The 24,221-nt window shown below is 35.3% G+C and overlaps 1 protein-coding gene across 2 annotated transcripts in view; it reads left to right on the top strand.

The window, feature by feature from the left end:
• Positions 1–5,802, top strand: part of LOC133534814 (uncharacterized) — an 89,105-nt gene extending 83,303 nt beyond the window's left edge. For both annotated transcript variants that reach the window (XM_061874101.1, XM_061874099.1), the window contains one exon: positions 5,450–5,802. Coding sequence is in view for 1 of the 2 variants with exons in the window: in XM_061874099.1 (XP_061730083.1) it covers positions 5,450–5,535 (86 nt within the window). In the remaining variant the exon portion in view is untranslated. The remainder of the gene's footprint in view (positions 1–5,449) is intronic.
• Positions 5,803–24,221: the final 18,419 nt, after the last annotated feature.

Raw genomic sequence — 24,221 nt, 5'->3', positions numbered from 1 at the left:
GATATCTTGCCACGAGCCGTAGGCGAGTGAAGAATGACATACTTTCCGCACTAGCATCGAAACGTACTATTGTGTTCAAGATATAAAAAAAAGATTTTGAGAAAAAAAGGTATGTTTGTGTGGGGTAAAAGTTTTATGTTGAGCTAGGAACTTGAAACATAACGTAAGAAGGAATTTAATTAAAAAAAAGAAAATTTATTTCAGTGTTTTTGAAAATTCGTCTCCTAAGGGGGTGAAAGGGGGTTGAAAGTTTATATTGGAATCGATTTTATGAGTGAACTTATAACTTTGTAAAAATCCAAGCAAAAAAGAATACAAATTCAGCGTTTTTTGAAAATTTATCGTCCTAAGGTTAAAGGGGTTGAAAGTTTATATTAGGACCATTTTTTTTAGAGCAATGGACATGAAACTAAGTAAAAAGATAGAATATTAGACAGCAAGAAAAAAAATTAAGCGTTTTTTTATTAATTCCTTAAGGTGTTTAAAGGGGTTTTAAATTAGTAACGACAAGAACAATTTGCAATTTTTCATCAGTTTTTGAATAATCAAGAGAGCCTGTACCAGCTGTTGTGGTGGAAAAATAATTTTAGCGCTTTGAAGAGTTTTTGTTCTATGAGGGTTGAGGGGGTTTATATCGAGAACATTTTTTTGTGTCAGTCAAATGTCACATATTGTGAAATTAACAAATTATCTTACTGCTATCTTTTGCTGCGCAATGTTGAACGTTCATACAGGTTATACAACAACCAACATAAAAATCCATGCGTACGAAGTCTCGGGCAACACTAGCGAAATCGTAACATAAGTACTTACAGCCCCTCTGGTATTGCGGGTGGCCATGGGTAACGGTAATCGCTTACCATCGCGCGATTCATCTGCCCGTTAGCCTCCTATATCTTAAAATATTATTATTTCCAAAATATATCAAAAATCTTAAGTCTATTCTGTCTCGTAGGATAAAAAACAAACAAACTACAAATAATCGATTTACGCTAAAATAGAAAAATTAATACATTATAATTTTTAATTTTTGTTGAAAATTTATATGTATATATATTTTTAGTTATCTTTTGTCTGTATTTTTCAAATATTTCATGAATAGACACAGTAACAAAACTGTTAACAGCTAGTGACAATTTCACCATGAGTGGCCGGCCAGATCCTTTCGGCAAATTATTCATGACAACGGCCCGGGTCAAAATTCTTTTCATTGTCTTATTTCTGACCACACTGTCCCGTTTGTATTTCCGTATTAGATACATTTTTGGGGACAAAACAGAAGAAATTAAAAAGAATTTCGACCCGCCTATGCAACATGTTAGACCACTTAGATCCTTGTCATTTTGAATTGAGAACTCCACTTCGATGAGAATGCCGTTGGGAGTCAAATATCAAGTTTACGATATCTATGTTAGAGCTAAAGTGCTCTACATCCTTGGTCGATTATTTCCATGTATGCACGTACAGCAAGATAGGAAATCCTGCAAACAAGCTTCTGTACTGAAAGTTAGGTCATATTTTAAATTACGATTTGTATTGAATCTGATTTCGTTGTCTTTTAATAAGATGTAACGGAGGTAAGTAATAAAAATATCTTTCATTATGAAATTTACACGTGTTGAGGGTGTAATTTGTAAGTTATTAACTTATTATTAATTCGCGGTATTCAATTATATTCTAATAAAAGTCGGAGGGACCGAGAAATCATGCGGAAGGTATTTCTTACATTTACTATCAGGGCATTTTTATTTTAACCTGTACTGTTACTTAGCTTCAACACAAAAGTGGGGAAATGGACAAACTGGCCAAATATATCAACACTCTTTTGTTACTATATGAATAAGCAATTATTCGATACTGACTTTTAAACCTAACTCAATTTATATTCCTCAATTTTGATACCTATTTAGTTTTTCCTAACGCCTGTTTAAACCTTATTTAATTTCTTTTCTGTCTTTACACGCGCGGTAAAACCGCTTCCCGCTTAACTTTTCCATTTGTCTTTACCGATACTGTAACATGAAACACATCACTTTGTGCGCTATAAAGGCAATAGTCGAGTTGTTTCTAGTGTCGTTGTCACTATTACACACTTCCGATGCAATAAAGCTTATCTCTGAGTGGCTTGCGGCTCAGAACGCCATAAGATACAGATTCAATTACGATTTGGAGCAGATAGTGGGCGATATTCTGGTTTCACTGTGCACGTTACGAGTTTAAATGTTTCTACACAACGGCAGCAAACCAAGCTTCGATAGGTACACTTTGTTATAGTAAAAAGAATATGTCGAAGTTAACAGTACTGAATCTTGTTAAAAATCACACACTTAACGCCGACATTTCCTATCTTGATCTCACAGAAGAACAACTAAATAGGCTTGAGCGAATACAAAATCTCTGCATCCGGTTTATATTTAAATTGCGTAAATTTGACCACGTTTCTCATTTTCGTGTGCAACTCAAGTGGCTCCCAGTCCGTTATCGTCATAATTTTCATATTCTTTGTCTTCTTTTTAGTGTACTCTTCAATCCCACCACTCCCCGTTACCTAAAAGAACGCTTTAATTATTTAAATTCCACTAGATCCCCACAAAATTTGCTTCTTTCTGTCCTTCCTTCCTCCTCAAAATTCACAAAATTGAATTGCTCACTCACTTTTCGGGATGTTCGGCTATGGAAATCTCTTCCTGTCGAACTAACACGCGCTCATTCCCTTGCTATTTTCAAATCCCTATTATCTGTTCCTTCCTACGTGTTTCTGTCCGCGTTACTGGTTATCATTTTTGCCAAGAATTATATAATATTGTATATATGTAGATATATAATTATGTAAGTAGTATGTATGTATATGTATTGCCTTATTGTTGTGTACTTAAATTTTAAAGGTATTTTCTCTACTGTTTTTTTGCACCTCCTAATTAGTTAAATTAAGAGTTTCATTTCTCCACTACCTAAAGGTTGTCTGGAAGAGATCGCTCTGTAGAGATAAGGCCGCCTGTTGTTTACCTCTATCTTGATGTGATATATATGTTTCCATGTACATTTATTCTGAGGTTGTGCAATAAAGAGGATTTGTATTGTTTGCATTTCAAATTTATCAAATCATTATGAATATCGTGGTATATTAATTTCATCACTTCTTATTTTATTTATTATTACCGAAAACGTACTAAATGAATAATAATATTTTTTATTTTTTTTTATAAGTGCCTATGGATAATTAAAAATCCTCTGTAATAGGTACTTAATTTTCAGATCTTATAAAGGAAAATACACCTACGTCGTCTCGTTTGGGGTCGTGTCTCATAGGTTCTCCTTACATATCAACGGAAAAGTCAGTCGTCTTTATCAATGTGAATGGTTGAATAGACTATTGAAGTTCTTATTTCCCCCCTATTATTTCATTTAAAGGCCCACTCATCTTAATCATTGCATTCGTAGAATACGTACACAACTACCGGTATCGACAGCATATGTATATAAATATTGGACAGTCTTACATAAATTTACTAAGCCCCACAGTAAGCTCAAGAACGCTTATGTTGTTGGTACTCAGACAACGATATATATATATATATATAATATGTAAATACTTACGCTCGACTCAGAAACAAATATCTGTGCTCATCACACAAATAAATGCCCTTACCGGGATTCGAACCCAGGACGATCGGTTTCATAGGCAGTGTTAAGCCAGCCCGCCTTCTAAGCCAGACCGGTCGCTTAAACAAAAAAACGGAGCCCGATAAAAAGTACATACTCCATAGATTTTAATCTGGCTTCTATTTTTTTGTAGTTCAAATAAAAGCTAAAACGAGAAATTGTTTAATTTTTTTTCGTCGAGCGTTTTCACTAGTGGCTGTTGAATTTGTATACCGGTCACGATTCGCGGGCTGTTTGTTCAGCGAGCGGGCGATATGCGCTTGAAATATCGTAGCGGTTAGGCGTGAAGTCTTTTGTGTGCTGGAAATTGCAAATTTATTTGTTTTGTCGGGATAATTTTCACGGTATACGTCTATCAATACATTTGCTGTGACGTAAGGTGTACAGGTAGAGGCTAGTTGACATTTTTTATTTATTAAATATATCAATCGATCAGGTTTGTTTTGAGAATCAAATTTCTATATGGAACCCGTTGCGTTAAAGCAATACAAAAGCCACAAATGATAGTTAAAGTCTCAAATCGCACTTTAGTGACGAAACGCTCCTAACAAAATGACAATACATCGTGACGTCACGATGCAACGTCACTATTGCTTTGAAGCCGTTTCGATGTGTGGAAAAGAAGGACATTGCAATTTAGTAGGTGAAATAATGCGTTGATTTGCTATACATTTTTTTAAATAAAATTTATTACATTTTGATAGGTACCATTATTTTTTCCTTTTTGGATGTATAAAAAAAAAATTGAAACTTTGAGGTATTGTATTTTTTTTTTTCCGATATATTTATTAAGTTTCCAATTATTGTTTAACATTTTCTATCTATTTAACTAAATTTAGTTATAAAATTCAACATGTGTCAATAACCCTATTATAGGAATGATGCCGGGTTTTGATAAGCGTATCAATAGGGGAGCTTTATCTATCAAAATTAAATTATGAAAGTAAGTTATTTATATAGTTTTTATCATAAAAATACGAATCTAATACTATTTTGATATAAAACATGAGATTTATTTTTAATCTCATAATTAAAATCGTAGTTTTGTTATCTGTAGGTATGTCATCTGACAGCAGAAACAAGTGTTAAATTTGTTAAGAACAGCGATGTTTTCACTGCACATGACATTTCTTTGTTACTGCTATGCTATTATGACGTCACACGGTTGCTTTATTGGCCCAAACATTTATCGTTTAAATAAATAAAAATTGTACAGATACAAAACTTAGCTCAAAACTTACCAAAGGGGATTTACTCGTGTATGTGTGTAGTTTACGAAATTGCATCAAATAAGTTACTCGACATTGATTTATATTTAGTTACTCTTCATGAAAATTAAATTATTGGTGGATTGGATTAATCACGCTACTTAGTTAAATCGATGCAAATCTTAATGACAGTGAGAGATTTGGCGGGATTGAATTTTAATTACGATTCAAAAGTGTAATTAAGCATACTTTGCATTGAGTCCTTCGACCCGCTGGTGCAACGACCCCTATCAGGCGGCTCGTCGTCGAGCTGGACTCGCGCACGAAGGGTTCCGTACCATTACGCCAAAAATGGCAAAATAAATCACGTTTGTTGTAAGGGAGCCCCACTTAAATATATTTTTTTTCTGTTTCTAGTATTTGTTGCAACAGAAATACATCATCTGTGAAAATCTCAACTGTCTAGCTATCACGATTCATGAGATACAGCTGGTGACAGACAGACAGACGAACAGTGGAGTCTTACTAATAGGGTCCCATTTTTAAATGAAACTAGCTCATTCAATCTTTTTTTTCAGATGCTAGTCCAACCGTCATGTCCAGTAGCTCAGCGGCCAGGATTGTCCCGTTGGTCACATTACTTCTTCCAACAGTGCTAAGATAAACGTCACAAGGAAACTAGGTAGACAATGTAATTAATACAGTTTTCTACTAAATTCAAATGTATCATACCGAAATCGTGTTCTGACTGACAAAAAAACTCTATTTCCGCTGTTGTTAAGAATTAGTAGTTGTGCCAACCCGAATTTATGTATTTCATCAAATGAAATGCACTGTCATTATTCTCTTCTAGTTTAAGTTTAGTTTCTAAGGTACATGTTGTTAAGTAGAAATCTGTTCCAAATTAAACAATATAATATATATAAGCTAATGTATTTCATATTTTAGACATATGGTCCTACTTCATCAAACCGTACCTTCATCGTAGTTGATCATCGTTGATTTGTTCATTGTGATTGACATCTGTATATAAATGTTATATATAGTCCTGTTTTTTTTTTCTAAATGACATATATTTAATTTAATTTCATTACACTTGGTCCTTAATAATGTATTATCAATTTATTATGCAAGTAGGTCTATAGGACATAGATTATACAACAAGGGCAAGGGCCCTTATTGGACAACACACTTACCGGTCCGAGCGTAAGCTAAAAACAAAATTACTACTTTTTGAACTTGGGATAAACTATACGCAACTGCCAACTTAAAGAAAACTTCATCATGTTAAAAAGACGTCATTATATAGTGTGTTGTTTTCCTTGACAAAATGTGCTAAAAATACATACATTGTTCTTTTATTTTAACAAAAACAATATAACCATTTCACTACCTACTTCAAAGTCTTATAATTAAACTAGGGTAAGTAAGTAAAAGTAAGTTAACGGTGAGCTGGCGACAAACATGAAAACGACAAAGTGTGGCCATTGTTAACTTCAATTTTTACATTGAAATTTACTTTCCAACGATATTACTTAGGTAATTATGAAAGTTTCTGAATTGAGCCAATTACAGATATTAATCACGCAAATAGGACACATTTTTATTCAGGTGTCGTTAGTAATTAGATTGATGGCAATATGAAAATTGTATCTTCTTTGGGAATTTTGACAATATTCAGTCAAGCAATAAATTGCTCACGATCTATGCGACTTTTAATGTGGTCTCTATAGGATTCGTCTAAAATTTTATCGTCTATAATAACTACCTACTTTTCGAGAAAAACGACTTCCAGCATGGGACCGTGCGGAGTGCATGGTGGGGGTAAGTAAAGCGATCCCAGCGCATAAGGTGGTAAAAATTTGAACTAACTGCGGATAGCGTCTTTAACATTTCGTACAATTATATGGCTCGGAATGAAACTTTGATTTCCGATTACTCCTGAAATATTCATTTAAATTGTATGGTGTAAGGGATCATTGTAATCTGTATGAAATGCTTAATATAACTAACGTATTTATTTTGATAATTGTTAATAATGCATCCATGTAAATAGCTTTGCATATGCCACATATTATGTGATCTTTTTCTAGAAGTTAAGAATGGATATAGTTATCCTTAAAAGATAGACATTTAACATCGCGGACTTTTTTGTAGACCTATGAATGAGAAACAACCCCACCATACATTGTGTTGTTATAGTTCTAACGGATTAGGCAGCGTTTTCGATTAAAGCTCCTAGCCAGCGTGATTCTTTCCGACAACATCGTTATATTTCAAACAATTTACACAAAACCTTAACAAGCTATATATTTAAGCCTTCCTCAAGAATCACTCTATTGATAGATGAAAGTCGTATGAAAATCCGTTCAGTAGTTTTTAGTTTTGGAGTAGTTTTACAAGATGTAGTGAATTGACGTTTTCCCCTAGACTTGCGGACACTAGGTTGCGTGACAGTCGTGCACGCTCCCAATTGTCCGACGTTCGACATTTAGAAAAGCGATAAGGAGTGAAATATATAACCTCATATGCCACAGAAAATACTATCTACTATAAGTAGAATCTTTAGCATTTATCAGATATCTGTACAAATAACGAACAAACAAATACCTATATATATGTATTCATATACACTTACCGATCTGTGAAGTGCAAATTACTGCAGATTGCATTTCAAATGTTTTTCATATTAATATGAAGTTTACATTTTCCAAACACGAAGGGTACGGTGAAATTTGCTTTTTTCATTCCATGCCATTGAGTTTTCTGACCAATCCTTTTTTTAACAAAAATAACTCGAATCCCAACAGAACAAAAATACATATCTTCGTAGCTTAGAATGTCTCATATTAATAGACAGCAGTTGAAAAATAATAAATACCAATCTAAATGGGATTGAATACGCTATTTCTCATGCAATTTACTTCGCTATCTATCTAATTCATTACAATTAATGTATATCGTTAAAATTAGTAACCACTGGATACAAGACATGGACACCCTACTTTGACTGAAGGGAAATAGGCGTACGTCAAGTGCCATCATTTAATATGAACATGACAATAACAAACATGACGAAAACAAGTATTTCGTTTTTTATGGCTGTTACTTTGGAGAGAGGTTTTAGACACAACCATCTCTTTAGACAAATCTCAATTAAAATTAACCAAGACGAAGGCGTAGGTAGTAAGTATTTAGATTTTTGCGGATTTTATCTTGTACATATTTGACGAAGCCTGTGGCGGATTATCACTTATGTAGATTGGACGAAGTTTGTTGCGGATTCCGTTTAGTAAGTACCTACGCTTTTGACGAAGCCTGCGCTGTGAACTTAGATGATGGTTTGTGTCTTAGTACTTATTTTTTAATTTAATAAATTATTAATTATAATTTTTATTTAACTTAAAATTAGGTTATTAAAAAAAAAAATTGTTTGTGTTAGTGAACCATTAATGTGATCGCCATCGATTACTGAGTTAAGAAAGTAGGTTCTTGATCACCAATTAAATTTCACCGTGTATTCGACGACCGGTTTGGCCTAGTGGGTAGTGACCCTGCCTACGAAGCTGATGGTCCCGGGTTCAAATCCTGGTAAGGGCATTTATTCGTGGGATGAGCATGGATATTTGTTCCTGAGTCATGGGTGTCTTTTATGTATTTAAGTATTTATAAATATTTTTATATTATATATATATCGTTGTCTAAGTACCCTCAACACAAGCCTTATTGAGCTTACCTTGGGACTTAGTCAATTTGTTATATATTATTATGTTATAACTTATAATAAATATAAATATACATTTTAATCTCGTTAAGTTTCATTATGTGAACTCAACTGCAGTAGAGTTTGAATCTACTTAAAGTACAAATCGTTCCGCCATCGTGTCAAATCGTTTCAGTCGCGTGACATTATGAAGGTATGTGTAATTTAACATATAAGTCATCACCAACAGAATCGAGTATATACCCTTGGCAGATTTAATCGAGAATCGTAAAAAATGTTACAAATGTGCACTGTTATAACCACAACCCTATAATCGCTTAATGACATGTGTCAGCGTACCCATCGAGTACGCATAGTTCGTGTCATCCACGATCTCGCGTAGATTTGTCAAATCTAACCTTCAATAACGTGAATGACACAATATATAGAATGAAGAAACCCTTGTAATTCGTTTACGGAAGGCGGAATTATTATTGTATTCTGATATATTCGGCAGAAGCGTCAACATTTTTATGTTATTATTGTTTAAATTTAATATTTGCAGCTAAGTTGCTTTATTCAGGTATGTTATGACAGTTTTATCCGAAAGTTTAAACAGTCTATCATGCGTCAGGCGTCATTAGTCCACCTCGAAAGTTTGCCTTTATTAACACGTAGGCTTTGGGAAAGAATTGTATCAGTGTAAAGCCGTCGTGGTGATTTATTAGTTGGACTTAGTTCGACGCCCGTCTGGGGCAAGTTGTGCTATAAACACCACCTGCGCCGCAACTCGGACTGCCATTAGACCTGTTCGTTGGAAAATTGAACATCCCGACATCATGTCTCGGTCTTAAAAAGTCAAAAGATTGAATCCCAGGTAGACACTGTGTAGGCTTCTTGGAATGTATCGTAATGCACATGGCGCATTAAGCTATGAAATTTAAAATTTAGATAGGTACATAAATATATAATCTGGCGCTTAAGTGCTTGGCTTTTTCACTGACCTACTGTAACATTAAGTATTTTTGCCTTACTTGAGTCGTTTGAATATGAAACGCATTTTATGACCGTACTTGAATTTAAAACAATATTAAAGGATTTTACGACGAATTAACACGCGAATTAGAAATCAAGCCATGCCAAAGTTTGTCACGAACTGGAAACGGCAAAAAATAACGATAAACAAATAGCGATAAACAGTACATAATAGTAAACTGATACTGTTTTTTTTAGTTAGCTCTATTATTTTTACAGTAATTTTCACATGGATGCAATATTAGGAACCTCGAGGCAGTTAACATATTTAGTGCCAGCGCGAGCTATGCGCTATATACGTTATGTAGCGAAAAGCTCCAGCGAACAGAGAACCCGTCTAACGGGTTGCTACCAGTGAATGTGTAAGTAATAAGTATAGTCGTTAGATTTGTAGCTGGCCCTCAACGGCTTATTCTTTGTCTATTGTTAACTAAAACGGCGCGTGCCACTACCTGCAAAAAAGGGTCTTATAATTCTAATTCGCACCTAAGCGCGGGCTAGTCCAACGCTCAAAAAACCAGTGTAGGTGTGCTCTCCGATAACGCGCCTTTGTTACGCATATCGAGGACATATTTTACGCTGGTTCGGTAGCGTTCGACTCGCCGGCACTCAGTAACTGATTAGGGACCACACAAGAACTCGCAAATTATTTTTCCATTTATTCATTTTGAATCTTATTTCAATTACCAATAGGAGTTGTAATTAAATAACCAATTAAAGTGACCGGGCTCTTTTTTTTGCAGGTAGTGACACGCGCCGTTTTAGTTACCAATGGATAAAGGATAAGCCGTTGGGGGCCAGCTACAAATCTAACAACTATACTTGCATTATTATAGAAGTATCAATATTGAACGAAAACAATCGGCCCTGGAGGAAAAGTACCTTAATATCAGTACCTTAAGTTAGCCTATTTTACTTAAAGGAAACATTCTTTTATTTTTAAAAAGAAACAAAACCGCACGGCAATGTAGGACCAAATGTACTGTAAAATAAAATTACCGCTTTGGTAAATTCTTGTTCTACGAGTATGAGGGTTGAGAGGATTTATATCGAGAGTTGCGTAGAAAGATATAGTGATAGACAAACGTCACGTATTATTAAATTAACAAATTATCTTATTGTTATCTTTTGCTGCAAAATATTCTATATTCATGCAGATTTATGATATAGCGTATATTTTTGATACGACCGCATAACCAAAGGGTAGTGTAGGCTTTAATGAACACAAACAGACGACTTTTATTTTTCCAATAAAATAATTCAGCAAGCAATGTATCACTACTTGGATTTTATTCAAAACTTCGCATTTAATGACGCGACGTCACAACTGTCACATTCAAGTGACTATGATGTACGTAATACATTGCTGCTCGGAAAAAAAGGAATTAAATATGCTCTGATAGTTAAAGACTAAATTAAAAATGTTTCAGAATCGTTTTATAGCACTAAAACCTACGTCTAGTTTAAGTTTGCGGTTATATAAAAAATACATACATAACCAACATAATAATACATGCGTACGAAGTCGCGGGTAATAGCTAGTATGTATAAAATACACGCATTCGTAATATAACAGCTAGAGGACCACGAAGTACTTTCTGCCATTTTTCAGATTTTCACAAAATCTTTGCTAAAATGTTTTACAGCGCGGTGAACCCCTACAGTTCCGACGTTACGATATATTAAATTACCAAAAGCAATTTATAAGTCGGCTTAGAGCTCCCCTATTACCAAGAAGGTATAATATACGGAAGCCAGCGAGTATGGCTGCCAGATAAAATAATATAAAGAAACTTAGCGTGAACTTTAAGATCAGTAGTAGTCTGGGTAGTCAAATATTTACCTAAGGTTTTAAATTACACTGGAAAGGCTACAGAAAAGCGTTTTAGCGTTTTAACCGCTGTGTATATGTAACTACTTCCCTTACCTTTATTTAAAATAACATAACATAACATAACTTGATCAATTGGCGAGTGGAACACTTTATTTAGTAGGAATGTACTTATATTATTTAGTCCAGAAGTAGTCAAAACGTGTTTTATTTAGTTAAATCCATATGTATATATATATGTATATGTATGTGTATTTTTAAAGTAAACTCTTTGACATTTATTGGTATAACCGGTCCATATAACCGGACCAACATTATTTCATTTATCCGGTAGTCTCTTTTTAACTTCACCTACTACGCTTACGCAGTGGCTTACGTGAGCGAATAACTCGCGGCGCGGCTGCCCAACAGCATTCGCGTTCACAACGAGATCGCCCACGTAGGACACTTCCATAGGTATCAAAGGATCGAATTCACCCGCGCCGCGCCGCTTCGCTTTCGCGAGTTATTCGCTGACGTAAGCCGACACCTTAGTTGTTATTATAAATAGTGAAACCTTAGCCCGATGTTTTTGGATATTGTCACGATATCATAAGTGGCAGTGGTTTACCACGCTAAGGGCAATATGTTACATTAATAAATAAATGGCAATAATTTATATGTTAATATTATAATGGTTAATTGCTAATCATGTACCTATGCATTTTGAAGCATGGAAACCTACTCACGACCAGACCCGTTCAAAAGATATTATGCCTCACGGGACCGGAAAAATCTTGTTGTGACTGTAACTTTGCGGTGTAGGTCCGTTGCAGCTTGTGTATTGCACCGACGAACCCCCTCCCGCAATGCGACATGGCTCGCGAGCATTTGCAAGGGGATAGCGGAATGTCTTGGGGGATGCTCTTACGAAAATAGTTTACGATCTACATTCGCCACTAAAAATACAACATTTAGAAACAGTGGTCTGGACTTCACTTCGGAATATTTTATATTCCTGCGAAATGTTCAGCTATAAATATTTGCACTTTTGGTTGGGGTATAGTTTAGTTCGGGGTTCGACCCTAAATACAGTCCCATCCCAGGTACAGTTACATCCTGATGTAAGCATGAAATTTGGCATACATATAGTTTATGTAGGAAAACAAAAAGGTAAACAACTCGGGAACGCAGAAAAATAAACTTGACGAGTTGTATACACTTGTTTATTTTATTACACGTGTAATGTGAAAACGTAAGTCAATTTGACGAGGATCATACTGATATATAAAAATAAATTTAAAATAACATAGGGGGAAAAATAATTATTTTTGAGTTGTTTCTATGTACAGCTTTGTTGTACATACCTACATAAACTACGTGCACGCCAAGTTGCTTGCTTTCTTCCGGATAGAACTATGTATACTTTTAAAACTTGTTAAAGAGGGGGCGAGCCGTATGATTATTAACAAGTTCGATCCCAAAATGAGAATTAACAGTAACCTAATATCAAGTTCCATTCATATTAATATCGGAAGTCCCGCAGATGTAAAGAAACGAAAAATTAAAAGGGTTACTCGTATCTGCCTCTTTATTGCTCTTACGTATTCGAGCGACAGAGAGGCTGATAACGTTTCTCGATTTTTTGATGTTGGTGGCAGATCCTTAGTAGGTATAGTATAAGAAATAATTAATGGGGCCTTTCAGGAGAACCTACCTTAAACCGTTGTGATAAATTCTTTAAATTTTCCATACACAAATAACTGCAAGTATTTATTGTAGGTACTATATCGCTGTCAAGGATATGTTGTTAAAGATTCACTTATCCCAAAAATATAGGGTTCAAAAACTACAAATTAAAATCTACATAAATTTTTTTTATCCTATAATTAGTTAAAACTAGGAAACAAAACAAAAAACGCATTCAAAACGCTATAACGGTGATCAAGATATATAGTCAAGAGTTCGAATCGAGCAAGGATAGTACTGTATTAGGTAGGAAAATAGACGCTTGAAAATATTGCATTTATTAGTCGCAAGTTGTAAAGTGTTAAGTAGATTATGCGACTCAGTTCACAAATACCCTGCTTCGCGTACACTTTGTTTGTTCTTATGCGCCGCGTAAGTAGCTTTTCTGCACGACTAAGTTATTGATTTCATTAAACGTATACTTTAGATGGTACAATACTCAATTTGGTTCAGATTTATTGCTTTTTCTATATCACAACGTACGTCTCTTGTTGGTCTTACAAAATACCTGTACAATTTCAAACCAACGCGATATTGCTCACGATGTTCAAACGCGATATTGTTCACAAAACAAAAGGAGAAAACAGTTTCAAAAGTACAAGCTACTTTAGATAAACATACGAGTTATATGGACTATTCTCCTTCTTATGGAAGTTTTTCTCGGATACTACGGCTAAATACTACCTATACAAGATACCATTACTGTACACTACTACTACTTGCCACTAGATACGGCGTAGACCGTAGCGCCATGAGAGTATAATTAGGAAAACATAATTACTTTAATGTTATTCAGTAGGTACTATGGGCACGCTAGTAAAATATTCTTTCCCTGGTGTTTACTGTTTTTTACCAGCTAAGTAGTTACTTTCTGGTGTAGTTATATTATTCAACAGTAGTTTTGCTTGAGCAATCTCTTTGCTCCGCGTCAGAAAAAATGTTATTTAAGTAAAACATAATTTGTTTTCCTAGAATGCCTTTTCTTGCTTTTTTATGCCTATAAATAAGAGCCTTGGTCTTCACAATTTTCATGTAAGGAGCAGAAACATGAAAAATACTCGCTAGAGAGAGACAAAGGATAGACGCATTTGAAATGTGGTGCTGGAGGCGAATGCTTCGTATACCTTGGACGGCCCGGCGCACAAATGCGTCGATTCTCTCACAGCTTGGCATCAAAACACGTCTTTCTACCATATGCCAACATCGGTTGCTTATTCTTACTTGATCTATGTTATGCGTAGAGGTGAAGAAAACTTAGAAAAAGTGATCGTACTTGGAATAGTGGAGGGTGAATGACCCCAGGACCCCCCACCAATCAGTTGATATGTCCAAATTGCCACCTCAGGAAAAGTCCATCAAGCGGTGAGGGCTACGGGAGATCGAGACCGATGGAGACAAATCACAGGAGCTGCAAAACATAGTAGTCATGATCCTTAGTAATGATAATGATGGACCAATAAAAAAGAAGGGAGGTTAAGTATATTATGTTTATGCGCCAATAAATATTATACTACAAGTATAGGCATATCTCAATAATCAAACAGTTTTGCTGCAAGTAGTTTTTTTTAGAATTTCATATGTGATTCTACTGCGTGATATAGTAAAATAATAGTCATGTTAGGCATGACAAAACATCTAAGTAGTATGATCTTACACAAATTGACTCCCGCAGTGTTGTGGCTACTAGATGACGGTATACATAATAAAAACCGAGATTTGAACCTCGATTGAGCGATCTGTATTGTTTCTGAAAACATTAAAATTAAAAAAAGAAATAGTGCTCATTAAGACTTGTCTTTTTTTATATACTACGTTGGTTGTAAACAAGCATACGGCCCGCCTGATGAAGCAGTCTCCGTAGCCTATATACGCCCGCAACTCCAGAGGAGTTTCATGCGCGTTGCCGACCCCAACACTCCGCACCCTCGTTGAGCTATGGCATCCTTACTCACCGGCAGGAACACAACACTATGATTGTTCCTACTAGAAGCGGAGAGCCAGACACTTTTGTGATTTTGGAGGTGAGTAAGATTTTTGGTGAGTTAAGTAAGAGAGGTAAGTCTATTTAGCGGTCCTTTATTTTAACACTAAGTAATGTATTTTTATATAGCGCTAAAATCATCTTTGTTTTCAACAAAAGGATCTGTGCCACAGACAGAAAATTATTACTATTTTATTACGTTAACTTGGAAAAATACCTTAATATAATTTATTTACCAATGTTCAATTCCCAACAGATTTTCGGGAACTGTCAATGAAAATCTTAACAGCTGTAAAGAATGTTGCGCCAACTCCTTTGAAGAGTTACAGCTTTTCTATTTCCATAGCCGATATACGACAGAAAATGACATCTCTGCAAAAGTTATCGTAGTTATAAGGTTAAGTGATAAAGACATGATAAAGTAAACGTAATTTTTTAAACGGTTTGATGAAAGACGATGGACGCTTAATCACGTCCATCAATTAACGTGTCATTACGCCCGCACTTTTATCTTGACAGCTGTCATTAGTAAATTTTATAACCAACGTTTGAAATTCTAAGGAATCGGCGTTCGAGCCGTGAATGTTGTCAAAATCAAATCAATTTGTAAAATGCGAATATCGCTCTAAGTTAATGTGAAACATACATGTGTAATCTGAAGCCGTCATGGTAACTTACTTAGTGATAGCTAAAAGAACGTTAAGGTACTCGTACTACCTTGATATTATTAGCTTGATAACTGTAACACAAGCTGAACGGAATATTGTAAAATAAATATGACAGTGAGTCAGTTGCAGATCAGTGATTTGGCAGCGCTGAGTCAGCATCGGTGGCGCCGTCGCGTCGCGTCCCCCCTAAAGAATAATCCCAGATCGTCCGACAACCACTCTATCTGGAACTTCACTAACACTCCATTCTTCCCGCAAACAATAGGAGTAAAGCATTATATAGGTTTCCATTCAGATCATGTTACGTTGGCAGCGTCTGTTTATCGGTAAATGTGTCTGATATGCATTCGTGGGGGTGCAGTTTTAGCCGAATTCTTTGGTGGGATTGTACTCGAAAAGCATATTCACAGTGAATATCTAGGTTAAGTATGCGTTTATATTGTAATTATGAATAATAATAGTAATTGTAGTGTTTATAATAAAAGGTAGTTTTAAAACTAGTTATGCAAGTCAGTTTGTAACCGACCAGTACACGCTATACTGCTACTCCTGGGTTTTATTCTGAATTCTATCCTGAAACTTTTCAGTGGCGACGAAAAAACAACACACGGCGACGTATAAAAAGTGAAGTTTTTTTGATAAAAATCAGTTAATCACAAGTGAGAAAATGTTAGCAACGAATCTGGTGTTAGGTAACAGCCCGGTGTTCGACCACCGCACGCAGGATCCATGGGCCATATTTAAAAGTCGTTTTGCTCAGTTTTATTTGGTGAACCAATTTACGGAAGAGACCGATAAATCTGGTGCGATACGTCGAGCGGTAGGAGCGGTACTACTTTCTGCCTTGGTGGAGGACATTTTCCGCATCGCAAAGGACCTGAAGTCTATCCTCAAACTTCTCAGTAATGTATTACGCTGTGATGGTAATATCATCTTGATTATATTTCGCCTTCATTTTTTCATCAATTATGGTCGGTTAATTTATTTACAATTAAGGATTACCCAATTGATGAAGAAGACAGGATATATCTTGTTTCGAAATGAAGACCGGAAACAAGGCTTTGTTTGTGTATTTGTACCTATCTGTTTCTTTGTCACGTCTTGCAGAAGCGAACGTAAGTTATAAAGATCAAGTTTATAATTTACGTGCATTTTACTGTATACTCTAAACAAAAGACTCAACTAGTCCAAGAGTCCGCAGCAAGCTCGCCGAATTTCACCTTCCCATACAAACGGAGTTTTGTTCTCATTTTATATTCATAAAACTGCGTGTTGGATTATAATGAAAGTTTGGACATACAATGACTTGAGGTATACTCGTACCTATGTCTGTAATTAGTTTATACTTATAGCTCCAGCTTATAAAACAAACCTAATAGAGCTAGAGCAAGTTTTGTATGAAAAACTTAAATTCGCTGTATTTTTTTACAATGGTATCTGAACCGAGCTTGCTCCGAACTCTTAAAAATTCTTGACTAACAAGGAAAGGTACCCAACTGTCCGGTTAGAGTAGTCTAAAATAACAGACGCGTATTTTTTTAGCTGCCCAAACTTAACCTATTGGGAGAAATTGTCCTCCAAAGTACTTAAAATATACTAAATCTTCTAACTCCTATAGAAAGTGATGCTCAAGCAACTTGCTAGTTAATGGCTGGTTTGAGTATAATATGTTTGAGAGCAGGAAAAAATTATGAGCACGTGTTTTGTTATATCTGGATAAACTCAAGTATTCCTAAAAAAAACGACTTTCGATAGGTTTCCCGTATACCGTATTCGGGATTTTATCAAATACAGTAGTGACAGCAAAATTGGCATTCGGAAAAATCCCGTATACGGTATACGGGAAAAATTTACACCGTGTGGACCTAGTCTTAGGCTAGGTTCACACGGCGTTATTTTTTCCCGTATACCGTATACGGGATTTTATCGAATAACGTAGTGATAACAAAATTTATATGGCAAATGTCATAAATCATGGCATGGCAAATGATAAAATCCCGTATACGGTATACGGGAAAAATTTACGCCGTGTGAACCTAGCCTTAGGGTTCCTAATTGACTCTACACTGAGCATGGCCCAACATGCTCTTGGCCGGCTTATTTATTTTTGTTTGGAGTTTGTCGATGTAATCATCTTTCTTGGCTAGGCCCCCTAAACCGACTTATTAATCTTATTATACGAGGGCTGCCTTTAAGTTCTGTCGTTTGCAAACCTCCCGCGATTTTATAAATAAAAAAAACTAGTATCATAAAATATTTGAATTTAGAACTCGGAAACAAAAGAATGACTCTAGATCGACCGAATCGTTTCAGTATAGCTACAGCGTTGTTTCAAAGTTGACAAGTCAGTTGTGAAAATGGAAATTTGGAAGGAAAATTTACGTGCGTTAATTTTTTACAATTTCAAAAGAGGTTTAACGCGTCTTCGGTGCTTTTAAGAGTTGACTACTGTTTCTTAAAAGGTGGAAGTCGTAACAACTATTAAAGAAAGGAAAGATACATATTTCGGACATATATATAGAAACTCAAAATATGACTTATTCAAACTAATTATTGAAGGGAAAATTGAAGGGAAACGAGGACGTGGGAGAAGGAGAATATCATGGACAAGGAACATAAGAGACTGGTTGGACGTGGGCAGTACAGAGAAACTAATTAGCATGACTTCAGATAGAATGGCATATAGACATAAGGTCGCCAACCTCCGGGATGGAGAAGGCACTTAAAGAAGAAGAAGACTGTTTCTTAATAATGAAGCACCCTGCCTGCGCACTGTGGGACGTTGGTATTTAGAATTTGAACGTGGTTGCTCTAGTTTTAGTGATAGGTATCGTGAAGGTCGACCAAAATAGCCGTAACTCAGGAGAACATTGATGCTGTACGGCAACTGATCGTCGAAGATCGCCATGCATGTCATGCGACCTCAGATCATAGAAAGTACTAGATGGCTGACGGAGGCGTGGCGCGTGTCGCCGCGACATGGCCACATCGTGGCCATACTGGCCCGCCGTAAGACAGTAGCAAATTAACTGTCATTGAACAATGTGCGCGTCAATTTTATTGAAATGCCGAATTATAGCGTTGTTTTGTGTCGAAATAGGAGTGCATCCAAAAACTATAAGGATCATGGAGTTACATACCACATGTGAGTACATTTTTTTTCACGTATTAGTCAATAAAACCACACATTTTAACAAATAAATCCAGTGACATGTGATTTTTCTGAGTCAGACCATGTTGTCATACAAACGCGTGGCAATTTGTCTATACATCCTACATTGACGCTTTGGCATGGAAAACTATTTGTAGAGGTAGTGTCCTTAGCATCGGCGCAATGCATTAAACCGCTAACGATATTCACAGGGGCATTATTGTTTCTTGGTACGACCGCCAACCGCTCCCTTCATTGACGCCGCGAAGTAGAGTGGTGCTCGTGCATATAATTGATCTTTGAGCGTTATCGATAAAAATGTTTGGATATAGTGTGTATGAAAGTAATTATTTTTCAAGTAAAATTTTACAATTATTTTATATGCACCTAATGTTTAATTTAATACTTATTAATTTGGATTAAAAATCGAATAGGTAAGCCAAAAAATAAACTGATTTAATTAAGTACAATTTGTTTATAACATTATAGTTTATACCTATAAGTATATTTTATTCAGGTTCTTAGCAACGATTCGAATAACTGCACTAGGTATAATCAAATATGTTCATGGTTACAATTTTTTCAGTTTCCCGATAAATCCCGGTATTAAAGAAAAATGGATAGATGCTACAGGTAGAGGGCCCTAACTGGTTTACGAGCGAGAAAAGTGTTATTTGTTCGGATCATTTTCAAGAAAAATGCTTCCAGTTACACTTCGCCTCATTTATATAACGATAGAATATAAATATGTTTAAAATAATAGTATATTGTATACTTAGTCGATCCAAAAGTTCTAGCAGAAAGATTTTTACTGATAATTATGATTACTCTTTCTTTATTATTCGTACATATGATTTAAAAGCTTATTTAATGGTGCATTATACTTACAATATAATTTACTATAACTTGCTTTCGCAGTTCTTCATAACTCTATGTAACATGCTGGAATTGCTTTCAATTGGTGACGAAATATGCTATAATAAACTGAAACTATTTTTTTAATGAAGCGCTCGCGTCTAACGATAATCCCAAAGTAAACAATTTAAACAAACATTACATCAAATAATGACTAAAATTTAAACCAATTTGATTAGTTAAGCATAAACAAGCTTTCGCATCATGGTACATGTTTTTCTTTTAAATTAAAAGCTTTGTATTACATTTTATCAGTAAAAACCTTTGTGAGAGAACTTATGGATCAACTAATATACCTTACACGTACCTTAAAATTCTTAGCTCGTAAATAAGGTCAAAAATTTAAAGGAATATGAATTAAGTCTATGGCAATTATTACTTAAAACAAAAATGTCAAAACTCTAAGAACATGTAAAATATCGATAGCTCTATCGAATTGTCCTCACTCTAGTGCCGCCGCTCTAGGCTCCTACACCGCGCGGTTTGGCCAATCACAGCGCGTGAGTTGGTTGTCTGGCCACGCCTTTAATGATGTGGTGGGGGACAGTTGGAGACAGCGAGACTCGTTGAAATTATGCTTCGTTATAAATCTCCTTACTTCTTATATCTATGCATGCGACATACCGTGAGATAGAAAGTTCATTGGGCATTTCAGGGACCGATGTTCAAAATATTTTGCAAGACCACTTGGCGTAAAAAAATTGATCTCACGCTGGATGCCACATTTACTCAGTGAAGACCAAAAAAACGGCTCGTGTTAGATGGTGTCGCAAAACTCTACGAAAATTCAACCGAGAAAACTCTAAACACGTTTACGACATTATCAGTAGTGACAAATCTTGGATATATGCCTACGATCCGGGTTCTCGACTGTTTGGGTGTTCCAAGATGAGCCAAAACCGACCAAAGTAATACGCACACGGAGCACTTCGAAAAAAATGGTCGCCACGTTTGTAGCGAAAAGTGGCCACGTTGCCGCCACCGTGCTAGAGGATCGTAAAACGGTCAATGCTGACTGGTATACCAATATTTTTTTACAAGAAGTTATCAGTGAGTTCCGAAAAAACAACCCCATACGTCGTATAGTACTGCACCACGATAATGTGAGCTCGCACACCGCTAGGCAGACAAATGAGATTTTAAAAGAGCAAAACGTCGAAAATCTGGAACACCCGCCGTACAGTCCAGACTTACGTCCCAATGACTTCTTCACTTTTCCAAAAATCAAGCAACGACTTCGTGGTCAACGGTACCGAACGCCTGAAGAAGCGGTTGAGGCATACAAAATGGCCATTTTGGATTTGGAGACCTCGACTTCGGACTTTAATAAGTGTTTCGAAAACTGGTTCGATCGAATGACAAAGTGTATTATGTATCACGGTGATTACTTTGAAAAACAATAAATACCAATGAACACTTATATTGTCTTTAGTTTTACCAAACGACAGAACTCAAAAGGCAGCCTTTACATCCTTTTATAAGTAGATATAGGATCGGGTGGATTGGAAAATTGGCCTATTGACTACGTAGATAGGTAGTTATTATTTATAAAAAAAATATTAATATTATAGTAGGTTTACTAACCGGATTAGATTGGTTAGTAAAATAATTCACTAAACATTCTTACTAAATAAAATTATTTAAAAAATAACAACGAGAAAAAATCTCATATTATTTCCGACTTGCCTCTGCCATCGATTTTTTCACTGTAATTACTATCGCGAAAGACATTTTTATTTTTACGATGTAAAAGGGAAACAGAGAAAAGGCGGGATGCAGTAAAAAAGCAGTTAAACTCATCGTTATGACGCGTAAACCAAATAAATTTACGGTTTTAACTTCTTTTTTGTAATAAAGCTTTTGGTGATTCCATTTCAAAACGCATTTTAAACAACTAGGTTAGAATAATAACTAACATTGACAAGAAAGGAAAAATAATAAATATTAAAATATACAATCAATCAATCAATCAAATATTTTATTTCTTTGAATGCGGTACATTGTAGGTTAGTATTACATTAAAATGATGATTGACTAATGACTACAACTCATTTTAACAGGTACAAATAGGTAGAAATACATTTTATGTTTAGGTTAGTTTCCATTACTAACTTTGCGTATGGAAATCTGTAATTCCTATCTACTTATTAAATAATTATTAATTCATTCAATTTTAACTGGCTAGCTTACTTACCTAGCAGGCACCTTCGCGAGCCAGGCAAGTCATTAAAATGTTTTTTAAACACAAACCGACAGTTGATTTAAATCCTAATAGGTTTAATAACTATTATTGGCCAGACTTTATAGTTTACTGAATGCCTTTATACTATTTTCCATTTTAGCTTTAGGTATAATATATACGTATAAACTCGGCGCAACGCACAAAGAATAATAAAAGCATTTTAGGCTTATTTAATGGCGACTACTTTTAACATTTTAAAAACTTCTGTAAGACTTTATAATGTTTTATTTATGTTTTATATCTACTTTGCTGAGTATAACTGCGGTCAGTCAAGTCCAGTTTTAGTAGGTGAAAGTTTTCACACGCAAATAATAATAATTAGAATGAATAATAAAACTATAAGTAAACTAAAACTAAAATATGAGTAAATTAAATATAAAATATTAGGTACCGCGAAAATTCGAAGCTCTTACCATTTGTATGCAGACGATCTTCAGCTGTACGCACAGACTGATGTGGAAGATATAAAAATGGCTATCTCAACAATAAATGCCGACTTAGATTACATGGCCGAGTGGTCTGTTAGCTTTGGTATTTGCGTAAATCCAGCTAAATGCCAAGCCCTCATTTTAGGTAGCCAGCGGCAACTGTCCATGTTGAGTCCAGTACCGGTTGATCCGATCCTATTTGAGGATACTCTAATTCCGGTGAGCAGTCGTGTTAAGAATCTTGGGTTAGTTTTAGATTCCAACCTTTCCTGGGTTGGTCAGCTCTCGGAGATAAGTCAGAAGGTCACTGGAACACTTAGAACTTTTTATAAACAAAAACTTTCTACCCGTAAACACGAAAAATATGTTAGTGCAGTCCTGAGTGTAACCAATAATTGATTACCGGGATGTATGCACTACCAATATCACTCAATAAACTAAACCGTCTCAATAACTGCATTAGATTTATATTTGGACTTCGTAAATATGATCGTGTCTACCGCCGGCAACTCAACTGGCTTTCCATCCGTCGTCGTAGGTCCTTCCGGATCCTTTGTGTCTTATTTTCTATCCTGTTTGAGCCTTCTGCTCCTGGCTATCTCAAAAGTAAATTCGTTTTCAATACTCCTCGTCTAGGATGTGAGCTGCGTACCTCCCGCATTCTCAAACTTACCGCACCTTTACACCGTACTGATTTTATGATTAACTCTTTCGCAGTCCAGGATAGTCGTCTTTGGAATTCACTCCCTCTAAATATTAGACAAGCTCCAAGTAAGTTTTCTGTCAAGCGGATGTTACGTAAGCATTTGCTAAAACAAGAGTTCGAATAATGTCCATCATTATTATATTTATAGTATGTATTCTATAAATATGTGGTAGTTTATATATTGTCATTATTTATTTATGTAGTTTATAAGTAGGTATGGTTTGCTTTTTTATTCATTCAATAAATTTCTTTCTCTGCACCAATTCTAGTTATCTCTGTTTGGCCCTATGGTTGTCTGGTTGAGAATGCCATTTGGCATTAAGTCCGCCATTTGTACATTGTTGTGTATATTATGTGCAATGAAGTTTAAATAAATAAATAAATAAAATAAGTATATTTCAATTTATATATATTATTTAACTCTTGAATTACGTGTAATTTTTTTTCCTACAAATGCCGTCTTACGAGTTTATGGTAGGCTTATTTCCCACGCTAAAAGACTAAAAATCGGTATGTTAGTCATATCGACCCAAGGTTTTTAGTCGAAGAAGCCTCTATAATATATATGTATGTAATATATATATATATATATGTATATGTATGTTTTTTATATATATATATAATTTTTATTAGTTGTAACTCGGAATTATTCGTCGTTTAGCATTTCAAGTAATTACTCGCATACGCCTTACCCCTACGAGCCGGCCTAATAAGCCTGATGGGCGGTTTATTGGGTGGTACGTTATCAGATACACGTGGCACCCTGTACAGTCAGCATCAATAGTAGCGGATGAAACAACGCGCCAAAAGTACCTCAGATAACTTTTCCAAATTTAGATAAATTTCTAAAATTCATGTTCCAAAGTATATCATTTACAGTCTCAGTTGTTCTATATTAAATACATCAGTTTTTATGAAGTGGTTATAGAATGATAGATACTTATGAAGCGTTATTTGATCCG

This window comes from Cydia pomonella, chromosome 2, assembly GCF_033807575.1.
Source record: "Cydia pomonella isolate Wapato2018A chromosome 2, ilCydPomo1, whole genome shotgun sequence".
Taxonomy (NCBI): Eukaryota; Metazoa; Arthropoda; class Insecta; order Lepidoptera; family Tortricidae; genus Cydia; species Cydia pomonella.
The sequence above is the reverse complement of the archived record's forward strand: the minus strand, read 5'-3'. Positions and strand labels throughout refer to the sequence as shown.